The sequence below is a fragment of the Sander lucioperca genome, chromosome 18, assembly GCF_008315115.2.
Source record: "Sander lucioperca isolate FBNREF2018 chromosome 18, SLUC_FBN_1.2, whole genome shotgun sequence".
NCBI lineage: Eukaryota > Metazoa > Chordata > Actinopteri > Perciformes > Percidae > Sander > Sander lucioperca.
In genome coordinates, this window is record NC_050190.1 from 29,197,284 (window position 1) to 29,220,453 (window position 23,170).

General features: G+C 40.5%; 2 protein-coding genes and 1 long non-coding RNA gene across 6 annotated transcripts in view; 1 reads left to right on the forward strand and 2 right to left on the reverse strand.

Annotated features, from left to right (window-relative positions):
• syne3 (spectrin repeat containing, nuclear envelope family member 3) overlaps window positions 1–6,405 on the reverse strand; it is a 62,743-nt gene extending 56,338 nt beyond the window's left edge. Inside the window, exons 1-2 of one of the 2 annotated variants that reach the window (XM_031321449.2) lie at window positions 6,260–6,405; window positions 1,292–1,449 (exon numbers count right to left, since the gene is read on the reverse strand). In XM_031321449.2, the coding sequence (XP_031177309.1) occupies window positions 1,292–1,435 (144 nt within the window). In that variant the 5' untranslated portion in view covers window positions 1,436–1,449; window positions 6,260–6,405. Of the gene's footprint in view, window positions 1–1,291; window positions 1,450–5,713; window positions 6,191–6,259 lie in introns of those variants that run through there. The other variant, XM_035994987.1, reaches the window with a different exon arrangement.
• On the forward strand, window positions 709–21,504 carry LOC118493793. Its single transcript, XR_004895803.1, has 3 exons — window positions 709–719; window positions 3,072–3,075; window positions 21,316–21,504. It is a non-coding gene; the product is annotated as an uncharacterized LOC118493793 (long non-coding RNA).
• gabrr2a (gamma-aminobutyric acid type A receptor subunit rho2a) overlaps window positions 12,517–23,170 on the reverse strand; it is a 94,108-nt gene continuing 83,454 nt past the window's right edge. For 2 of the 3 annotated variants that reach the window (XM_035994993.1, XM_031321460.2), the window contains 2 exons: window positions 16,004–16,212; window positions 12,531–13,657 (listed from right to left, as the gene is read on the reverse strand). In XM_035994993.1, the coding sequence (XP_035850886.1) occupies window positions 13,319–13,657; window positions 16,004–16,212 (548 nt within the window). In that variant the 3' untranslated portion in view covers window positions 12,531–13,318. Of the gene's footprint in view, window positions 13,658–16,003; window positions 16,213–23,170 lie in introns of all 3 variants that reach the window. The other variant, XR_004895796.1, reaches the window with a different exon arrangement.

Below are 23,170 nucleotides of genomic sequence, written 5' to 3' on the forward strand. Positions count from 1 at the left end.
CTTCCTGATTAGCTATTCAATTCAATTCAAATCACTTTATTCATCCCCAGGGGGAATTAAATGACAAAGAGCAGCATATTCCACCACCTACAGTCAATATCTAATCATCAATAAAATAAATAAATAAATAGTAGTATATAAAAAGAAAAAAGGGGGAAAGGGGATGGAATGAGTGCATCAGTCATCAGTCTACGGAGTGTTGTAGTGCAGTCCAAAGATTTGCGAGAAGGGGGGTGTGGGGTGTTGGGTTGGACAGCCCTGGGGACAAAGGTCACCTTCCTCCTCTGGGTCTTACAGCCTTGACAGCAGAGTCTGCGCCTTGAGGGGAGCATGCTATATTTGGTACCAATGGATTCCTAAGGTCTTCTGGTTTAATATGATACAGACAGGGATTCTGGATTTTATGAATCGATATTGTAACATACAAATGAATAACGATTTAAACCCAGCCCTACTGTCCATACCGGTTCCGTCTTGTCCACCAATTTTCAAACACTGAGCAGCAGGGGAGGGAGGCGTTGGTGACCTGAGCACAGTTGTCTAGTGCAGTTTGGCCATGAATAAACACTGCAGCTCCTCTACACCCAAAAAGTTCCCGCCGTGTCTTGCTTCCCCAGCTGCTGGGCAAAAGTTAAGAGAGAGTCTGTGGGACTACAAAAGCATACAGAAGCAGAGCGCGCTGCTGTCTGCTTCTGTCCACATTCCGCACACTCAAAAATGTTGAATAAATAGACTTGAAGCGTAAATAAAGGCTTCAGGTCACGTTTACGCCTGACAGAGGTGGCTGAGACGCCAGCCTGCAGGAGCCGGTGCAGACACAAACACATTCTTATTCCCAGCGCGTCAAAAAGTGAAGCTTGGTCCAGTGCCTTTGGTGTTTGTTACTGATGCAAAAAGTCTCTCTTAGCGTCATATTTAGACGTGCTTGGTCGGGACTCTTGGCGTCCCTTTTTGACGCTCTGGGTCGGGACGTGCGTTTAACTGACATGCGGGAGAAGAGCGGGAGAGTTAGGTTTAGGAAAAGATCGTAAGTGGGGTTACAAAATGTACGTTTCAGTGACACGCGGGACCCGGTGCGTCCCACACAGACGCTAAAGGGTGATTTTTGCGTCAGTATGTGATGCTGAGAGCCACTGACCAGGCGTCCGTATTTCATCAGTTGGGAGTGAGAGCGGTTGTGCAGGCAGCTGCATAAATTAAAATGAGAGAGTATCTGTTGCGTAAGACGCGCTAGAGAAGAACGCATCTGATATGCTTGCAGTCTAGCTAGGGGGTTAGTGAAGCATCTCACCTCTGTCTCTTTGAGACGTCCCTCCAGGGCATCACGGGGCCCCTGGGTGTTGTCGTTGGCCTTCAGCCTCTCCTGGACGGCCCGCATCCAGGAGAGGGCTGCCTCCAGGCTCTCCATGAACTCCTGCTGCTCCTGCTGCGTCATGACCAGTCCCGCACCTCAAAAAAAAGAACAGAACTCAGACTCTACATCGGCTAACACTCAACGTTAAAGAGGAATTCCAACAATTTTAATTTGAAGGAAAAGAATATTACTTTTTTTTTTTTTTTTTTTTATTTACAGAAAGCCCGTGTTACAAACTGGGAGCTTGAATTTGGAAAAGAACTGGACGTTTACAAAGTAGGCAGGGTCTAACAAAAAGTAATTACATAAAATAAATAAATACAATAGATATTGTTAGGTTGCAGCATGGGAAATGAAGAATTGTATTTGCATGTTGTTTGTATGAGGAGCAGACACACTTGTTGTGACTGGTAATTCAATTCTTCCACACAGACAAGAAACCACTGACCACAGACAATCTCTCTCTCTCTCTCTCTCTCTCTCTCTCTCTCTCTCTCTCTCTCTCTCTCTCTCTCTCTCTCTCTCTCTCTCTCTCTCTCTCTCTCTCTCTCTCTCTCTCTCTCTCTCTCAATTTTCAATTTCATGTTGCTTTATTGGCATGACAAAAAAAAAAATGCATTTGCAATTTGCATTTGTGTTGCCAAAGCATAAGAACAAACATATATAAACAACGACAAGGAGTAAATATATCTGATATAATAATACAAGTAAACAGGATAATTATGATATAGATGCAGATACTAAACACATTCTGTGCATGTCCCTCAAAGGGTACATTGAAACAATAATATATATAAAAAAAAAAAATAATAATAATAATAAAAAAAATACAGATAAACAAAATAATAAAAAAAAAAATATATATATATATATATATAATCTCTCTCTCTATATATATAGAGATATATATATATATAGAGATATATATATATATATATAGATATATATATAGATAGAGATATATATAGAGAGATATATATATAGATCTCTCTCTCTCTCTCTCTCTCTCTCTCTCTCTCTCTCTCTCTCTCTCTCTCTCTCTCTCTCTCTCTCTCTCTCTCTCTCTCTCTCTCTCTCTCTCTCTCTCTCTCTCTCTCTCTCTCTCTCTAGATAGATAGATAGATAGATAGATAGATAGATAGATAGATAGATAGATAGATAGATAGATAGATAGATAGATAGATAGATAGATAGATAGATAGATAGATAGATAGATAGATAGATAGATATATATATATATATAGAGATATATAGAGATATATAGAGATATATACACACACAAGAGGTTGATGCGTAGACTCTAAAGGTAAAGACGGAGCCCCGCAAGCAGATGGGAGCGTACCTATAAACCCACAGCCCTGTGTTCCCACATTTCTAAGATGTTTTTCAAAATTAGGCCCTATGTTCCCACATTTCCTTTTTCATAAATTTGTATCAGATTTTATCCCTTTCTCCCAATTTGGTAGCCAATTACACCCAACCTATTATCCAGTAGCAATGGACTACGGATGGAATGTAACCCTAACCCTAACATAGGGCCTAATTTTAAGAAAAATCTTAGAAATGTGGGAACATAGGACTGTGGGAACATAGGGCTGTGAGAACATCGGGCTGTGGGAACATAGAACATAGGACTGTGGGAACATAGAATATAGGGCTGTGGGAACATAGAACATAGGGCTGTGAGAACATCGGGCTGTGGGAACATAGAACATAGCACTGTGGGAACATAGAATATAGGGCTGTGGGAACATAGAACATAGGACTGTGGGAACATAGAATATAGGGCTGTGGGAACATAGAACATAGAACATAGGACTGTGGGAACATAGGACTGTGGGAACATAGAATATAGGACCGTGGGAACATAGAACATAGGGCTGTGGGAACATAGAATATAGGACCGTGGGAACATAGAATATAGGGCTGTGGGAACATAGAACATAGGACTGTGGGAACATAGAATATAGGGCTGTGGGAACATAGAACATAGGACTGTGGGAACATAGAACATAGGACTGTGGGAACATAGAATATAGGGCTGTGGGAACATAGGCATAAAGATGCAACATTGTTGCATTTTTTTATGTTAAACATTTAGCGTTGCCTGATATTATTCGTCTTCCTTTTGAAGATCATTTTCTGTTGACTATTAGTTCAATATTTAAACTTGAACTGCTTCCCCTTGGTTTTCCCCCGGGTTTTATTTTATCGTTAGCGTCCTCCGGCCCTAGACATAGAAGGGACGTAACACATTTGGTTCGGTTTGCGTTCACACTGCACTTTGTCAAACGCACCAAACACTGGAAACACACGTCACGCGATCGAGACGGTCGCTTGTTTATTGGACAGAATATCCGAAACTCGCCGACACTTCTGGTCTCCGAAATAATGGAGCAACACCACATTTATAACATCTCGGGTTTTCTGGTTCTGCTTTAGATATTCTAATATTTTAGAAGAAGGCGAACAATGAGCAGCTGACAGACAGCGAGTGAAGGAGAGAGAAAGATGATGATGATGTTACACAGACAACCAGCGATGTGTGGTCAGAACATGTTATGGATCTGAAAGTTATCATCCCTTAAATCTAGTTAAGTCCGTAAATTGTGTGCAAGGTTGAAATTGCAGGCTAGTCAATGCTCCGTTTTTGGTATTTATAAACGGAATGGCTATCAACGGACCAAACGAGGTAGGTGTGAAAGCGACCTTAGACAGCGATCGGTTTACGCATCAGTGATGTGTTTAATCAAGATTGCCCGGGATACGTTTGAATCTCAGATTTCAGGGAAGTGCACAGACATCTTCACCTTCAGCAGAGGAATGTGAAAACACCTCTCTAGTGTTAAACTGTGCACAGATACAAGTCAGTATAGTCAAGGTCTGACATTTAGTTTAAAGTGCTCATATTATGCTTGTTGGCTTTTTCCCTTTCCTTTATTTTGTTATATATCTTTTTTTGTGCACGTTATAGGTTTACAAAGTGAAAAAGCCCAAAGTCCACCCCAAAGGGACTTACCATCTCCAACAGAAAACACTGTTCACAAACTGCTCCAAACAGCTCTATTGTAGTCCAGCCTTTACTTCAGAGACAAACGTGGTCACTTTGGAACACACGTTATAATGCTCGCCTAGCTACTGTCAGGGCACGCCCTCATACTCTGCTTCTGACTGGCTAGTAGTCCTTACCTAGGTACTGTCAGGGCACGCCCTCATACTCTGCTTCTGACTGGCTAGTAGTCCTTACCTAGGTACTGTCAGGGCACGCCCTCATACTCTGCTTCTGACTGGCTAGTAGTCCTTACCTAGCTACTGCGCATGTGCGACTCCCAACAAAGATGGAACAGAAGTGAGAGGTCTCACTCTGTAGCTAAAACAGAGAGCTCAACACACAGGGTGAAAAGAGGAGCTGCAGCAATGTGCAGTACAACAAAAATATGGTGTTTTCTGAAAATTAAACCACATAAACCTATTCTGGTGCAACTTCTAAATACAAGTATGAACCTGAAAATGAGCATAATATGAGCACTTTGAGTTTTTGAGTGAAGGGGGACTTTAAATAAATTGCCCCGTGTCTTATTATGAGCATTTTTAAGAACAAGGTAATGGCACAATTCCAGAAATTCCATCGACTGCATCAAGGCCAGTCAGGCATTGTGCAGAAACTCAGCGTGCCCTCAGGAGAGACAGCTGGAAGGAAACATTTTAAGTGAACATAACTGTCAGAGGTGGTCTGCAGTGAATGTATGAGAGGGAGGAGTCCTGGCACTGCAGGAGCACAAAGAGGCACCACATCATTTCTTAGAGGGGAAATAAAACGCAGGCGGCATGGGCCATTTCCCAGCATGACTCATTTCTCCCCGCCACAACATTCCTTCCACCCAAATATCTACTGGTTTTGCCTCTTAAAACTCCCTGTCTTCAGTGGAAGACAACAACAAAAAATATTTATACTTATGATGTAAAAATAGTTTAAAGAGCTTGACCTTGTTGTTGTTGTTTTGTTCCATTTCTAATGATTTCATTTTTAGTACAATTCTGTCATTAATAATAGCATTTCTTCTGACAACTAAATAGTTTTTTTTTTTTTAGTTATTTTTTTTTTTTATTTAGTTTGAGGGGACAATGACATTTAAAAAAAACATTCTGTAATCGAAATGAGCTGGGGTTAGCTTAGCGGCTAAAATGGCACCTGTAACAATTAGTACCGATTGGGAAAATGTAGGCTACTTACCTGCACTCTTTCACGGTTTCACTTTATTTCTCTTTCGTTTGAGTTTTAACAAACTCACAACATACATGCTGTGGAGTTATTTTTGTCTTGGGAAAACTGTTTAATTAAATGTTAAAACGGCTTGCCATGAGTAAAGTAACTTTTGGGTTCAATTGTAGCCGCCGCCCGCCCGCTGCAGTCTGTTTAGATACATTGAAGCCCCTCCTCCCTTACTTTGACAGCTCGTGCAGTAAACTCGCATTAACACTAACCTTAATCCAGTTCTCTCACATGTGCCACTCACGGCGGTAACATTCACTATTTGCTTGTCATACTAACTGCGGTTACCGTGCTCGTTTTTAATTCAAGGACGCTTATGTAGGCTATATTTAACGTTACACAGCCTAGTTAATACTTCAGCCTGATATTAATGACCTATATGCTATGCTAACTTGGAGGTGAAGATTCAACGTTGTACCGCCAATATCCCCGACAACAAACCAACCTCCGCAGCTCATTTAAGTGCAGTAACGTTAAAGTTAACCCGGCGTAACATTACGTTAAGCACGAACTGCTCCAGGGAGTTCCCACGTTTGTAGGTTGAGGTAGCTAGGCATACTGTCATTAAGCTAGCTGAACAACGGTGCAGATGTATTGGTCAGATAATGCTTTGTAAGAGTAAAAACACTTACGGTTTTGCGTTCATCAGGTGTGAGCAGCAGCTAGCGTGAACGCTGTCCTGCTGTTATGTGTACAGTGAAGTTATGGCAGGCAGGAAGTAGAGCCGAGGGCACTGGGGGTTGGAGTCAACAGCTTTTCATGCTGCCTTTAATGACTCCTTGTAAACTACACGACCCGAAATTACAACGGAAATGCAACCTTCGTTTATTACTAAACAAAACGGCATAGTGGCGCTTTCTTAAAGAATGAAACGAAGGTGCTGAGGGTGGGACATCACGGGCTACACTAAGGTATTGTATTTTCCAATATTAAGGGGATTTCGCAAACTAGTTTTTATTAGGTTTCATCAATTTAAAGAAAGGGGTTATCTTGTTCATGTTCCTTAAATAAGGTCCCTAACATGCACAAAAGTTTACTAAAGTAAATTATAGACATCAAATAAGCTTCCTCCCCAAATAAACTGCAACAACAGCAGTACTATAAAAGGTGCAAACAAATTTGAAGAAAATAAAAGTTTTCTCTTTTTACATTTACTTATAGAATTTGTTATGGGTTAGGAATTGTGTATAATTTCACAGTGAACTGCAATCTTAGTTACAATGTGTTTCTCTTCACTAATAAATAGTATTTGTGCTTTACTAAATATCTATCAAATAGGGAAAGTTCTGCGGGAAACCAAGTGATGCCTTCAGGTTTTGAGAGCAACCAGCTAGCCATGGGCTTTTGACATAAAATGTAAATGTTTGTGTTTGTTATTTTACAACTTAGCTCTCTCCTGAAAATACAGATATTTCAGTTATTTGTGAACATATTTGTTCATGTTATGTCATTTGTAAACCAACGCAAATTAACAGTAAAATGGGAAGAAAGAGCTCCCAAAATAGACATAATAGCATGTAAACTTCAAACACGAGTACTGCTGCTATGAGAACACAATGTTTTTCATTGAGCATTTATGTATCAGAAGCATGCATAAGAGTTATTTTTCATCTCTTTAATTCTAATTTCAACTAAAACTGTGTGTCAGTATTTCTGACAGTTCACTTTAACCCTCCCGTTGTCCTCGGGTCAAATTTGACCCATTTTCAAAAAGTTTCTATATCAGAAATTTGGGTTTTCTTTCAAACTAATTGTCCAAAAAAAATAATGTGGATGGTTCCCTACAATGCTCTTAACAAGTTAAATAAATAATCTGTTCACTACTTTCATTGAATTTGGGTGTTTTAATCAATTTTATAGCAGAGAAGAAGAAAAAACAGTTGATAAAAGAACTTTGAAAAAAGTGACAAACGTCAAAAAAAGTGACAAAAATGTCAAAAAAGTGACAAAAATGTATAAAAAAAAGTGACAAAAATGTAAAAAAAAAAAAAAAGTGACAAAAATGACAAAAAAAGTGACAAAAATGTATAAAAAAAAGTGACAAAAATGTAAAAAAAAAAAAAAAAGTGACAAAAATGACAAAAAAAAGTGACAAATGTAAAAAAAAAAAAAAAAAGCTTCAAAAGGCTCAGAAAAAGTCGACAAACGTTAAAAAAAGTGACAAAAACATCGGGGAAAGCCCCAAAAGTGTCGAAAAAAGACGACCAAAACGTTGATAAAGGTTTTTCATTTAAAATTTTGACACAGAAAAACAAAAAGTTGCAGGTCAACGTGAAGACAACACGAGGGTTAAACTCATACGAAGTTCCCTTCATTGTTTATTTCAGCGTTTTCCGGCAGCATATGAACTCATCATCAGCACAGATTGAGCCAGAAGAAGGAACTATTCCAGGCCAGCTGCTGACTCAGAGCCTCACACGTCACTGATTCAGACCGCGAGCTGCGTCTCAGAGGTTTGTTCCTATTGGTAGGAAAGAAATACTTATGTACTTGTACTTTTATGTTGTAACAATTTTTTTTTAACCTAAACATAATGACCAAAAAGATGTATACTATTCTATCATTGACAACATGCTACAACAATGGATAGTACTCTATTACATATCAGTTTGCAGTACTTGGTAGCCTTCTATAAATATATAAAACCACAGTTTAATTCCTGGCATTAATTATTGATTACATTCGCAGAAATAGGGCTGCTAAAAAGCCAATAATGGAATCTCACACATCTTAAAGGGCCAGTTCAGCCATATGAATAGCGGTTATTTGCCAACATTTTTAGATACACTTACTTCAGATGATCCATAGATCTTACTTTTTATATAGAAATGTCAAAACCCAAACTATCTACATGGCTAGATGCCACCATGGGTAACTGAGAAAATGTATGGTGTTGTAATTTGGGTCAATCTACCTACCTTTAAACTACAACTGGTAAACATTTGCTTTGTAGCCATAGAAGACAGGTGGATTTAATCTAACTTGTGTCTCTAAACAGCAGAAGACAGAATGTATTGATGAACAGCATGCAATTTGGCATCTTTGTGTCTCCCGATATGCCCTCCCTTTTTTTTTCAGTCACATCTGTCTCCTTCCATTTCTATCTATGGAACTCATAAACCGTCCTAACAGATACATTATTCAAATTGCATTATTATTATTATTTTGTAAACTGCATGTGTCAGTTTTGTTCAGTTATTTTATGTTTTGTGTGTTAGCCTTCACATTTGTCATGCAAAATAATTGGTCTTTTATTCATGTTAAAATGATTGAATGTTTAAATTTTCTCAGGGACAAAAACAACAGTAAAGTGTTTTAGCTTTTCAGTAATAATGATGCAAGAAGGCATAAAACTCAGGGGGGGGGACTGTGCTCATTACAACTTCTCTTTTATAAACCGAACCTATAAGTCATATGCGAACACTCTTATCAAGACACATTGTTTCAGCCACTGTTAGTGCTTTTTATAGAATTAGATTAGCAAGAAACTGTATCGGAATGAAAGCCTAGATCATTACCAGCTACTCAAAGTAGATAATCATGTTTTCACACCTTGAGAAGTGCAATTAACATATCACCAGGCAAATCCAGTTCTCAAGAAGTTCTACCTTGTAAGTGCAACATAAACAAGAAAGCTGATTCCCAATCTGTACTTAACTGTTATTTAAAAGACAAGATAAATCAATCCCTCTGAAATGATATTGAATTAAGTCATTTTATTAAGCTAGCTTTTATTCATTTTGTTTGCGAACAAGGATACATGACTACAGTGACTTTAGGACAAAATGTCCCACTGGCCAACAAAGCTTTTACAGTACATATTATAATACAAGTATCATTACAGTCATCTCTGGTACTTGGTACATATGTCTGTCACATGCTAAGGCAATGAACAATAAATAAGATGGTCCTTTAAGTAATCCAGCGTTGCGTTGTGCCAATTACTTTGCTACAAAAGTTTATCAAGAAGCCAGTTTAGCAAAAAGTCACTATAGTCTTTTAAAACATCAGAACAGCATAACACTATCAAAACCAGTACGAAATCAGTGGAAAATACATGATTTGCATGTTCAGTGCCGCGGAGGTTGAGATTGGTTGATATAAATTTTTTGGGGCAATATTATTTTTTTAGGCCTGTTATCTCAAGATCATAACTTAAATGTCAAATTCCCTTAAAAGATCAAGGAGTGTTGTGGTGCTTAAAATAGTTATCCTAAGATGTCTCTATCTTAAGATAAGAGCTCAAGTTTTCTGTTCACTTCACGGGTGCCACTTTTAGTGTGCTTCCATCCACCTGCATTTTTAATTTGAGCTTAAAACACCCGTGTGGAGCCCAACACGTTCTCACTCCCAATTCGTCAAATAATGACGCTTGGTCAGTGGCTCTCAGCGTCAGATACCGACGCAAAAATCACCCATTAGTGACTGTATGGAACTGTAAGATGACGTAGTATTAAGAGCAACAACGGTAGCAAGTAGTATGAAAGACCGAAAATCCAACATATTCTCACTCCCAGCGCCTCAAAAACCTACGCTATTTGACGCTCTGGGTATCCCTTTAGCGTCATTTTTCGACACGCTTGGACAGGACCAATTTGGCGTCATATTTCAGACTGTGGGTAGGGTTACAAAATGTACGTTTCAGCGATACGCGGAACAAGAACAGGACGAAGAGCGACAACGGTAGCAAGTAGCATGAAAGACCGAAAATCGGCTTAAGGAGGCAGGTTGGGGTGGTGGATGCGTCAAATGATACAGGACTTTTACCCATGATACCGGGGATTATGTCCTGTTCTTGTACCGCTGATACGTACATTTTGTAACCCTACCCACAGTCTTTACCTTAACTAAGTGGCTTACCCTGCACTTTGAAATATGACGCCAAATTGGTCCCGACCAAGCGTGTTGAAAAATGACGCCAAAGGGATACCCAGAGCGTCAAATATCACCGTGGATGGGATTATATTGGAATCAGCCCCCTGCATCTGACTGAGACGCTAAAGGAGACTTTTTGCATCAGTAACTAAAGCCCAAGGCCCCTGACCAAGCGTTGGTTTTTGACGCGCTGGGAGTGAGAATGTGTTATGGAGCCATGAGGAGACTGTAACGTTTCTCAAATTAATACATGAAACAAACAGAACTGTCCCAATTCCCACCTGGTTTTCCTTTGTTTGAGGTTTGTCTTGCGCTCTTTTAATTATGTCATGTTGAGCCATCTTCTTCTGCAATGGTGTAATGGCACCTGACTGCAGAATAAGTGCCCACTAACTGTTCATCTCGATGCACCAAACTCATATTCACATAATAGTAGTGGACAGGAATTTATATTAAAAGATGCGCTACATTTTGATGGACCTGACTTAAATGTCAAGGCAAAGAAGAACGATTCATTGATGAAATCCACTTTGAAGGACGATGAAGTATGGAAGCCTGTTATCCTCAGATAAAGATACATTAAAGTTATCAGTTGAAAACAGTTTGGATCCGTGCCAGCAGTGGAGTTCTAGGGAAGGTTCAGAGGTGGTTCCTTTGGTCCAGACTGACAAATGTTAGATGGATTGTCAATTTTCTACAGCCTTTTATTTTCTACAGAGGGTGAATCCTACTGGCTTTGATGATCATCTGACTTGATCTGCCTCTAGCGCCACCATGAGGTTGCCATTTTTGGTTTTGAGTAGTGCTGGCCAAATGAAGCCTCATGAAGCTTCATGAACCAACTTTATTTTCTGAGCCCACTAGATGGCGCTCTCTGTTCAACAAATGGTTGAAAGCACGCTGAATTGCCATTCCTTGAGCCTTTTTCTTTAACCCAAGAGCGCCATCTAGTGGGCTCAGACAATTAGGAAAAGGGTTCGCGAAGTTTCATGAGGCTTCGTTCGGACATTACTAGTTTTGAGTGAAATATCTTGACAACTGGGGGAATGATTATCATGAAATTTGGTACAGAGTGTAATAACTTTGGTCGTCCTGAGTTTTTATCTAGCATCATCATCCAGTTTGATTTTTTTTTTTAGAATACTTTGGTTTATGACCAAACACCAGCAAAACTAATGACATTCCCATCAGCCTCAGCTGGACTAACACGTTTGCATGCTAAACTAAGATGGTGAACATGATAAACATTGCCTGCTAAACATCATCAGAATGTTTACATGTTAGTGTTAACATTAAGCTTAAAGCACCACTAAATACACCCTCACACATTGAATGATTCATCAACATAAGCGATTTGGACCAAAAATCGTATCTTATTTTTTAGCTGAATGGCGATACACGATATATATCTCGGTATTTTCTACAAAGTGGGATAAATGTTCAGTCAAAGCCACATATGAGAATCTGTTCTCATAAGTTCACGTTAAGTCCAGTAACTGGCGGACGCCACAGCAGAACGTTACCACCGAAACAATGGTACAATTAGAAGTTTTCCTCCCCTGCCTAACAAAATATACAGCTGTGCAAATGAGAATTTAAAATGTAGGCAAATGTCAAACACAGGCACGACTTTACTGAAAAAAATGGCTTATGTAATGCAACATCCAACTATACCAATATTAGTCTCGCATTGTCAGACCTTCCTCCACAGCGCTGCGGAGGAGGTTCTGGCTAGTCCACACAGCATTCCTGGATGGGAGAAAAACGTGCTCTGGTTTATTGGCATTTCTTTAAACCAATCAAAATCGTCTTGTCCGGCGATAAGCACAGGACGGAGCCACGGTGCCACTGCAAAAAAGCCTTGCGAAGGAACTTGTTTTGGAGGAACGTGTACGTTCAAAAGTAGTTTTAGTCGTGCAACAGAAAACTCAGATTGGACACATAGTCAAGCTAGCTGTCTGGATTTACCCTGCAGAGATCTGAGGAGCAGTTAACCATAGTGCTCAGAAATCTACCGGAGTTTAGAACGCCAACACAAAGAAATTGTGAGTTTCAGGCGGCATCTGAACAATCCCGGAAGTGAAACATCGTCGACATAGCCTATACCGATATAAACGATATTCTCATCCCATATCACACGTTTAAAAATATGTCAATATACCGCCCAGCCCTTCGTAATACCATTTCTTTGAGATAACAGGCTTAAAGAATATGGTCAAAACGTGTTATCTTGACATAATAGAAATTAAGTCGTCATCTGTTTATAATTAAATCATGACTGCTAGATAATGGGCTTAAAATTCTTAAAATCATGGTGAATCTCAGCTTGACAATCATTACAAATAAATGTAAATACAGAGACCCATCAACTGAGTAGCTCAGAGAACGAACGCAGGCAAAGCGTACCTTATCCCTATCTATCAATGTTACAAACAAGTCAAATACAAAAATGCACTTTTTCTCCAACCAAAGCTGCCATCATCTCAGAAAAACAAATGCAGTAATGACGACAACAAGCTTTTGAACAGCAGTTGACAGTAAATGAAGCTGAAAAGGGCCGAAAGAATTAGCAACAGTAGTTTAAAAACAGCACTGAAATTATGTTTTGCTGTACAGTTTAGAGCGTTAATGAACATTCAAATTGCTGCATGAGGAAACATCAATCCCATAGTCTCAGTGCTGAATTTTTGCAGAACTTGCACTTTGCAGAACCAGACATACAGTACAACAGCACAATTAGTGTCCCATTTTGATGCAGCATTTGTACTGTCTGTGTGTTAGTCTCTCTGGCCCGGGTCCAGACTCAGGAGTGTCTTTCAGCAGTAGACGGACCAGTAGATAAGGTTGAAGAAGATGTATGAACCAGGGAAAATCATCCGGGAGTATTTGTCAATGGCGTGCGTGTTCTGGATGATGTTGAGGGCGCGCAGGCTGCTCTTCTTCTTCTTGGTGGTGGTGGACTCGCTGCTCACTGACAGGTGGACCACCATGTGTTCGGGTTTCTCTGGAACCTCGTGCAGCTCTTCCTGCTCCTCCTCTGGCCCCATGGGCTCCTCGGTGTACCCGGCCAGGCTGTTGGTGTCTGCCTCGCTGTAGGTACCATCCAACATGGTCATGGTTCGCGTCTGGGAGATCCCGCAGGTGCAGGGCAATGACTGGCAAAGAAGAAATATACAATATATAATCATTATTGGAATTTTAAGGGAATGCACCAAAGTTTAGTTTAGTTTAGAATATCAGGCATCAGTCAGCAGGGGTGGGACAAAATATCGATACGGCAATATATCGTTGTCCTTTTTCGTGTGGTAAAAGAATCGATACGCTGGCGACAAATACCAATATTTTAATAAATTAACTCAGGCGCTCTAAGTAGACTTCCCTGCTCCCAGCGGCACTACTTATTGGCTCCTCGAGGTGGCGCTCAATGCATAAAAGGGGGAGCCTGGCATGGTGGCTCAATGGTTAGCACTGTAGCCTCACAGTGGGAAGGTTTGGGGTTCAAATCCCGGCCTTTGTGTGTGGAATTTGTGTTTCTCCCCCTTGTCTGTGTGCAGAAGAAAAAGACCTTTTTAAAAGTCTCTTACTACGATTGTAGCTTCTAACTGAATCTCTGTGGTCTGACATTTAGTTTCTATATCTGCTTTATTACCCTGTTTCATTTATTGACTATAAAAATGCAGAACATCACCAGCCTTATCTTTCTAAATGGTTTACAATTACTTTGGTGGAATTGTGTTCATTCATCGCAAAATAATGTGTATGTATTGATATATAACCCTGTTTCTGGTCTTATAGATTCTGGCAAACTGAGAATCATAATCCATAGAGAGTTCATGTTGCTGCTCACAAATAATTCACTTCTTACCAGGATTTTTTGGAGTTACTTGATCGGGCAAAATTAATTAAAAACACACAGACAATCCATTCCAGGAGTGTTCAGTGTGCAGTAAATATAATGAGTCTTTTCATTCCCTAAAGTAAGTACAGAAATCAAACAGTGGATCAGTGAGTGAGGAAACAGCAGTGGACATTGATCCACTGATAGTCCCAGACCTCCCATGGTGTAGAACCCGACAGCCTGGGCTCATGAAAATTAATATCTATCTATACTGACATCCCCAGATAACCCCGAAAACTCACACCCATTCACTGTTTCTGTGAGAGTAATTTGACATTAAAACATTACCAACTTTACCAACTTTCTCAAGCCCTAAAGTTAACTGTAGAATACAAACTCTAATTGTTCTTGCTCTTTGTTAGCCTGGTCCTATCAGAGAATCTGGTTACTCTCCATTGACAAGTGTTAACTTCTTTGAAGGCGGGTACTCTGTTGAAGTTTAAAACTATTGGATCTGCCCAGAGCCACTCTGGATCTGCCATAACCAATCGCTAACGTTTGGTCGTGACGTCGGCTTAGCATCGCTAGCGTTAGCCTTAGCCAACTCCTTCACCACTAACGGAGCGAGCTGGAATATCTAACTTTTCTCGAACCCCATGGGGAGGAGGGCCACAACATCATTGCCACCAACACAAATCAGCAAAGATTGTTCTTGTTCGGGCTTTAACTTCTGGATATTCGGCAGCGTTGCCACAACGGACCGAATGGCTTCGCTTGCATCTTTCTCCGCCGCCATTACGGAACTACAACTCAAACTAGCGCACAACCTCAACGTCATCATTCTCTGCCACTCCCTCTGTTCGCCAAAGATTTGACTGCAGAAAACCCAAGAATATACAGCAAACCCAGACGTGTACTGAAGGAAAATGAAAATTGAGCGGAAGTACGTAGGAGGGCGGAGCCAGGCTAGCACTTTGCATCTGTCTTATTTACTCTTGTTCTTTTTGTATGTATCCAGACAGCCTTACAGAGGCTCTTGTAAGTGAAATTGCACAAAGTCAACAAGAGTGGCTGGGCCTTTTGGAGTCAGAATTATCTGACCAGCTAAAGAGACTTTTCTGGCTCATGAGCGGAGAGAAAGATGCCCCTTTTTTATTAATATTGCATGCCAGTTTGAAGTTTTTCTCACAGCACGATACAGCATACAACACAGTGTTTCTACACTGATATATATGATATAAAAAAAGCAAGAAAATCTAAATCCCTGCACACATTTTTTACCTCTGCATTTGGTTTTATTTGTCGACATTTCGGGCCCAGGGACGTTTCTCAAGACACGTTTATTACGTCGACAAATAAAACCAAATGCAGGCGTGAAAAGTGTGTGTGTGGCAATTTCGATGTTCTGGCTTTTTGAAATGGATCTTCGAGGGATTTAATTATCTGCACCACAGAGGAGACCAAGCAAGTGGTGTACGTGTTGCTGACTATTTGGCTAGCTACAATATCAACACTGACCATCACATATTTATTGATTATTTTTGCAGTGGTTTTGGAGAAAGCTACAGGCAGCAATACAGGAGTGAGCAATACAGGCACATTTGGAATGGGCATTGCACCAGTCGAATCAAATTCTGTGTGAAATACTGAAGCAGAAACAAACCTGAGATCGTGCCCGCTCTCTCCTCTTGCGCTCTCTGCGGTCCTGGACGGTGGACAGGTAGTTGACGGCGGCGTACTCCAACACAGACAAGAAGACAAAGACGAAGCTGACCCACAGGTAAATGTCCACCGCCTTGATGTAGGACACCCGGGGCATGGATGCATTCACTCCGGTGATGATGGTTGACATGGTGAGCACCGTAGTGATGCCTGGACACAAGATACACATAGTTCTAGTTAAACTAGTACTGAATATGAGTTTGTCTATTTTTACTTTCACAGTGTAGATGCAGTATAAGGGCCTGCTCTGGATCAGGAAACTGACCCGGTATTTGGCAACTGAAGCTATACACTCAGGCGTGAAAGTAATAACAGGACCAGTTATAAAATATGATGCAATGTGGTCCAACAGCCCTGCAATAAGTACAACCCTGTAAAATTCCCAGTCAGCATGGTTTCGAAGATTTGCAGTTGAGAGGGTATCAGTGGTGGAATAAGTATTAAAAACGTTTACTTAAGTAATAAGGGTTAACCCTAACCCTAATCTTACGCTCTCTGTGTGTTGCCGATCTCAAACTTTGTTTTGGGAACCAACAACAAACTTCGAGCTAGCAAGCTACACTGAAAATAGCAAGTTTTGAAGACAATTTGGATCGTGCAACAAGGAAGTCCTGCTTGGTTCTTTCGGGGAATGATTGTAAAGATTTACAAAAGAATATTTTTACGGCATTTCCTCTCTAACTGGGACGTTTTGGGACCGATTGGTGGGATTGCTGTGGACGAAGTACACACGGAGATACACTGGTAAGAGCCAATGAGGTTTACCCATGTATCAGCTAATTTAAATAGCTCACGTTACTGTATTGTGTCAACAGTTAACTTCATTTAATATTGCATATCGTCACCTTCCTAAAATAATGGCCTAAGTCATTTTTTCAGGTTTTTCAGACAACACAAAAAACTAAATGGCCTAAGTCACATGCTTGACTTAGGCCATTATACTAAAGGTGTGGAATCACAAGACCTGTTCAACTGAGGATGTAGGCAATTTTACCAGAAGTGGCCAGCACCATGAGGAGATGATTTAGCAAAAAAAATCATTTTTGTCAAAAGTAATTTTTTCAGTTTTTTCAGAAAACACAAAAAACTAAACGGCCTAAGTCACACGCTTGACATAGGCAATTATACTAAAGCTGTAGAATCACAAGACCTGTTCAACTGAGGATGTAGGCAATTTTACCAGAGGTGGCCAGCACCATGAGGAGATGTTTTAGGCAAAAAAATACTTTTTGTCAAAAAATGACTTAGGCAATTATTTTAGGAAGGTGACGAATGGCGTTTTCTTTTGAGAGCCAGCGTCGCTGCGTCCATAATTTAGCGCCGCCCGTGAGGATTGTGATTGGTTTAAAGAAATGCAAACAATCCAGAGCGTTTTTTTCTCCTATCCCAGAATGCATCATTGGTTTAGCCAGACCTTACTCCACAGCACTTTAGAGTAAGGAGTAAGGTCTGGCAATGCGAGACTACCCTAACTGAAATGCAGCATAACCCTTCAGTCCATGGGGACTTGATGGACGTTAGGGAGTTGTTGCATCTCTGAATGCAGTTATTGTGGGAATTAATCGCAAAACTCTATAAAAAACTGGATGTTTTTTGTTTTATGAATAGCATTTAAGATTAATAAAAGTTGGTATAAATGATACAATGTTGCTGTTGCAATTATTATTATTATTATTATTATTATCCCAACTGATTCCATGAAAAGACCAAAAACAAACAAAATGTCTCTTTCCTCCGTCTCCATCTGACTTCCCTAATCCGTCTGTGGCTCGGTTCCAACTAAAGACATAAATCTTACAACTATATAGTTTCATTCAAAAAGAACAAACACTCAGTCATTTCCTAAAATGAATGGTCCCAGTTAGGGTTGCACGATATTGACAAAATGTGATATTGCGATATCGATTATGAATATTGCGATATCGATATTAATTTTGATATTTTTAAACATATGTAAAATTACTAAACTTATGGGAAAACGCATCAAAATAGATTCATAACAGATAAAAGAAGTTTTCTTACAACACAAGGTTTATTTCAACTGACGGTCATATTGGACTGGTACAACATGAATAAATAAATAACGACCATGTCTACAGAACAGGACATGTTTACTGGTTGTGCAGTATAAAAACAATAAATAAAGAGCATGTCTACAGAACAGGACATATTAGAAACAATACAAATAAATATAAAAAAATATTGCATACTTATCGCAACACTTTCAATATAATATTGCGCAACGTGATATCGCGATAACGATATTGAGTCGATATATCATGCACCCCTAGTCCCAGTATAGTTTTGAGCAGAAATCACTGAGACTTTGGACGGCATGTTGGGTCGGTGGCTAGCACTCTCGCCTTACAGCGAGAAGAAAGACCTAGTTCAAAAGAGCCGCGAGGTGAGCCATGAGAGGATCCCAGCGAGGGGGCAACATACGCCTGTACAGCAAGTACAGCAAGAGCCCCAATGCAGAAAATAATTCAAAAGAATAAGTGAGAGGGGTGGAACGTGGGAGGTTGGTGTATGCATGTGTGTGTTCCAGATTGGTGGAGCCAGCTTTCATCATTTCACAGATAGAGTTTCCTCAGGCACGCACAATCTCTTCAAAGTACAAAAGTAGTTATAAGAAAATAACCTATTTTATTTTCCCTGTGAAGAGGCGCAAGAGAGATGTGCAACCCCATATATATATATATATATATATATATATATATATCAAACAGGCATCGTAGCGTCAGCGAGACGTCACTTATGCGACTTTGGGGTGAGTATTCTTTCTATTAGAGTACAGAGCTCAACAGTGACCTTCCACTTTTTTAACGGCTCTGGTTCCGGAGGTGTTTTTTCCCCATTTAATTGTTTCATTGAAGTTTCAAAAAATTCTTATATAAAGAGTTTTAAGTCTGGACCAGCTACAAGATGAATAGTGAGCATAACACATTTGATTCGGCACAAACATTTTTTTTGAAAACGGCCAAAAAGGCAAAAGGTACAAGACCGTATACAGAAACTATCATAGACTTCAATGGTAGAAGAACGCTCTAGCCATTTGCGGTTTGGCAGGTACGGTAAGCATTTCTATGGTAACAGCGAGTTGGACAAATCAGAGACATTGCTGTTATGCTTAGGATTGTGGGTAGTGTAGTTTCTCTCCATAAGATTGCGGATAAAACATGTTTTTCTTAAAACAAAGTTGATTTCATATGTACCTCTGGCTTCTACAGGAGCAGAAACTTCCGTTTCACAACCTCGTAGCTCATGGTCAGTCTATCTAAATCCTTATGGAGAAAATCAATGGGATTTTAACTTCCACACTGCTGAGCTCTATTATAGAGTCTGAGGGTACGTTCCGAACTCCTAGTACTGTAGTTCCCTGCAAAGTGGACTTTAGGGTATTCCGCCATGTTAAATAAGATTCCAAAAACTTCCCAAGTTTATAAGCTTCAATTTAACTTTCTAGCTAGAGGATTACAGCTGGTATAACCAAAGTTCTCCACTGTACCTCAAATCGGAGAAAACAGAACTTTCAGGCATTACCATTCCATATGGGATTAATCATATTTTTTGCATATGAGCAATATCTTTTTTTAAGATTATTTTTTAGGCATTTCTGCCTTTAATGATAGGAAAGCAATGAAAGAGGGAGAGAGAGGGGGAAGACATGCAGGAAATTGTCCCAAGTCGGACTCGAACCGAGTCTCTCAATCATCATTTTCCTCCTCTTCCTCATCTTCACTGAATAAACTTTGAATTCTGATTAAGAATCTTTATCGGACGGACCTTCCCTTTGCCTTTGAATGCTTAAGTGCAGTCAGCACCAGTGAACGCATGCAAGGCCAGAAGAGAGCTGAAATGTGTTCCTGTGAATAATCTTCAGCCAGCTGGTTGATGTTGATTAGTCTATCTCCCATGTCAAAGATGATGTTGACAGTTGATGACTTTGAGTTGAGGCATAATATAGGAGGATGAAGAAAATGTCAGAATCTATTGCTCTGACTCTAACTGTTCTGATATGAGGCATTTTTGTTTGAATATACTGCATGTAAATGATCACCCTCACATCTGTTTCTTCATGTTTTGAACAGATCTCTGGTAGAAGTTCTTTTGACATAACTCCAGCATCGCATTCTATCTTGAAAGCAGTGACGGACTGGAATCAAAAAACGGCCCTGGCATTTGCAACACACTGGCCCCTATTTTTCAACAACCTAGCTTGGAAATTAGTAACTCTGCCTTTCCAGTTAATCTTTCCACGCACCTTGCGGCTGCATGCATAAAATAACTTTATCAGTAGCGGCCCATAGGGGTCCATAGGGGTGCGGCCCTTCTGGCATTTGCCCAAATTCCAGATGGCCAGTCCGTCAATGCTTGAAAACTTGACCAGCTTCTATGAAAATGACAGGCCTTCGGATGTCTTCCATCATATCATGAGAGCTCCAGTGATCCAGAAGTAAATGAATGAGCCTTCTTGTTTTCATCATTTGTGAGAAACCCATTCCAATCAGTGGGTCGATGAACATTCAGCCCATTAACTATAAAACATTCACCACAACCTCTGTGATCTCTCTCAGCTGATTTTGGTGAATAAAGACGGTCAATGTAAGTGTCTGTGCTGAATACTGTTTAAGCTGCAGCAGGTAGACTTTTGAAGGTGCACTCTGATATAGTCTTCATTGTCCGTGGTGCATCGCGCATGTAGAATGAGGAGTTTCCATCTTGAATGAGAGCACATTGGCTTGGAGAAAGAAGTTGTGCATTCTCAGCATCTTTGATCATGTGATTAATTCCTTTTGCTTTGTTGTTTTTTTGCGAAAAAGCCATCGATTGTTGAAATGGAGTATGGCGTCAGAGTCAAGGGATAGGTCATTAGGTCAGAGATGCTAATTTGTGACTTAAGTTCTTGTGATTTGATGAAGATCTGAAAGATAAACCCACGTGTGGCCTTGTACTGGATCACTTTCTGGTTTGATGCCACAAGCTTCCTTTTAGGTGTGGTAGACGACATTGTCTTGAATCTGTCCCTCTTGATGGGTTCAAAGAAAATGACCTTTTTTGTTTGAAGTCGATCACGGATGAACTTCTCTTTTTGAGTTTTGCCATTTTTCAGGGCATTCGGCACATCATAGCGCACCTCTTCTGGCATAGCTGCTCCTGAACTCAAACTTGTCAAGGGCTGAGAAGTCTCAAGCTGAAATGGGTTGATAAAACTCTGAAAAGCTTGTACTGTTTGCTGCACTTGCTCCTCAGACCGAGTGATTTCACGTGGTCTGAGATCTCTTTGTTGCTTCTCTGTATGTTCGCCTCGGCCACTTGTCATTTCCCACATGGCTTCTACAAACTCTCCTTTGGCATGGGCAGTCAGGATATGACGTTGGCTCGCTTCATAATTACTGGTTATTCCACAGATCCCAGCAGAATATGTCCAAGACGCTGAGTTTGACTTGAATCAATCTAGAAGTAGAGTGGGCGCCTTACATGTAGAAAAATATAGGACACCAAACTCCCAATAGAATCAATATCTTTCCATAACCAGAAAAATAGATCAACTTACCTCCAAATTGTCTTTGCTGAATAACTTCAGGATGTGACATGAAGGGTTAGGGTGTTGGTTGGTTAGTGCAGTGATGTAGTCTACCCACTTAAAAATGTGCAATGATACGCAACAACATATATTTTTGTGACAGAACTTTCACTTCAGATATTTGTATTCACAAATACGGGGTTGAGTAACGTGACAGCAAACAAAACTAACACTGCAGAACATGCAGAGAGACTTTTCTCATCTTTCACTGACCCGCTCCTCACTGAAGGCAGTGTGTAGTGTGTAGTACATAGTGTGTAGTGTGTAGTAGGTAGTGTGTGTGTAGTGTGTGCATAGTGTGTAGTGTGTAGTGCAGGGGTCTCAAACTCAATTTACCTGGGGGCCGTTCGAGGCAGAGTGTGGGTCAGGCTGGGCCGCGTCTTCAACAAGTATATATAAGTAACAAGTATTCTTTGTTGGCTTTCTTAAATAAATCTTGTTGCCTCAATAGACATTTTTTAAGACACGGTTCTTTCTATCATCTCCCTGGTATGTTGTATACTCCTCAGCATGTCTAGTTGAGTAATGAAGTCTGATGTCATATTACTTGTACACCGCAACTTTCTTTGTGCATATGAGACATGTAGGGGTGCTCCGTCTCCCACTTTCACTGAAATTGCCTGTGCTCGTCGCCAACCTTTCTCTTCACGGCACGTTTTGAGAGAGACATGACTGGAACTGGGTGAAGGCATATATTTTCCGTCACTCTGGAACACGTTTCAACCAAGTGACTAACGTTGATACTTCCCCAGGTACTTCACGGTTGGCTAGCTTGACAACCGTTGACAACAAACGCCGCAGTCACAAGACTAGCTATGGTAGCCCGTAAGTGCTAAACAAATAAAATAAAAGCGTGGCAAGCGCGGCACACGCAACGACTCAGCAAAAAGGTGTGTTTCAGAACAACGCGCGGGCTGCACTGACACTAAACTTTGATGTCAAGTAGGGGGGCCACAAAATATCAGCCCGCGGGCCTCAATTGGCCCCCGGGCCGCAAGTTTGAGACCCCTGGTGTAGTGTGTAGTGTGTGCGTAGTGTAGTGTGTAGTATGTAGTGTGTAGTGTGTAGTGTGTAGTGTGTGCGTAGCGACCGGGCCCCAATGCTCCGCCTACACTAACGCCAGTATCCTCCCTTCACCACATTTAAGACAAATATAAGGAGCCTATTTTATTTTGTCCTCGTTGCTTTGGGGTCAACTTTTGTGATCCAGGCTCAGGTCCCTGATGTGAAAGCCCTCTTACTGCTTTATATTCCATTATACTTTTGATATAATATATATAAAAGTGTATCAGAATGCAGGATATTAGTCTTTGGTGCTCAAAATAACCCTGTGGGAGGACACCCAGACCCCACACTTTGATATGCCCCCCCCCCAGACTACACCACTGGGTTAGTGTGTTGGTTGGTTAGTGTGTTTATGTGTGTAATTGATTTGAGGTACAGTGGAGAACTTTGGTGATACCAGCTGTAATCCTCTAGCTAGAAAGGTCATCTTGGACTTAAATTGAAGCTTATAAACTT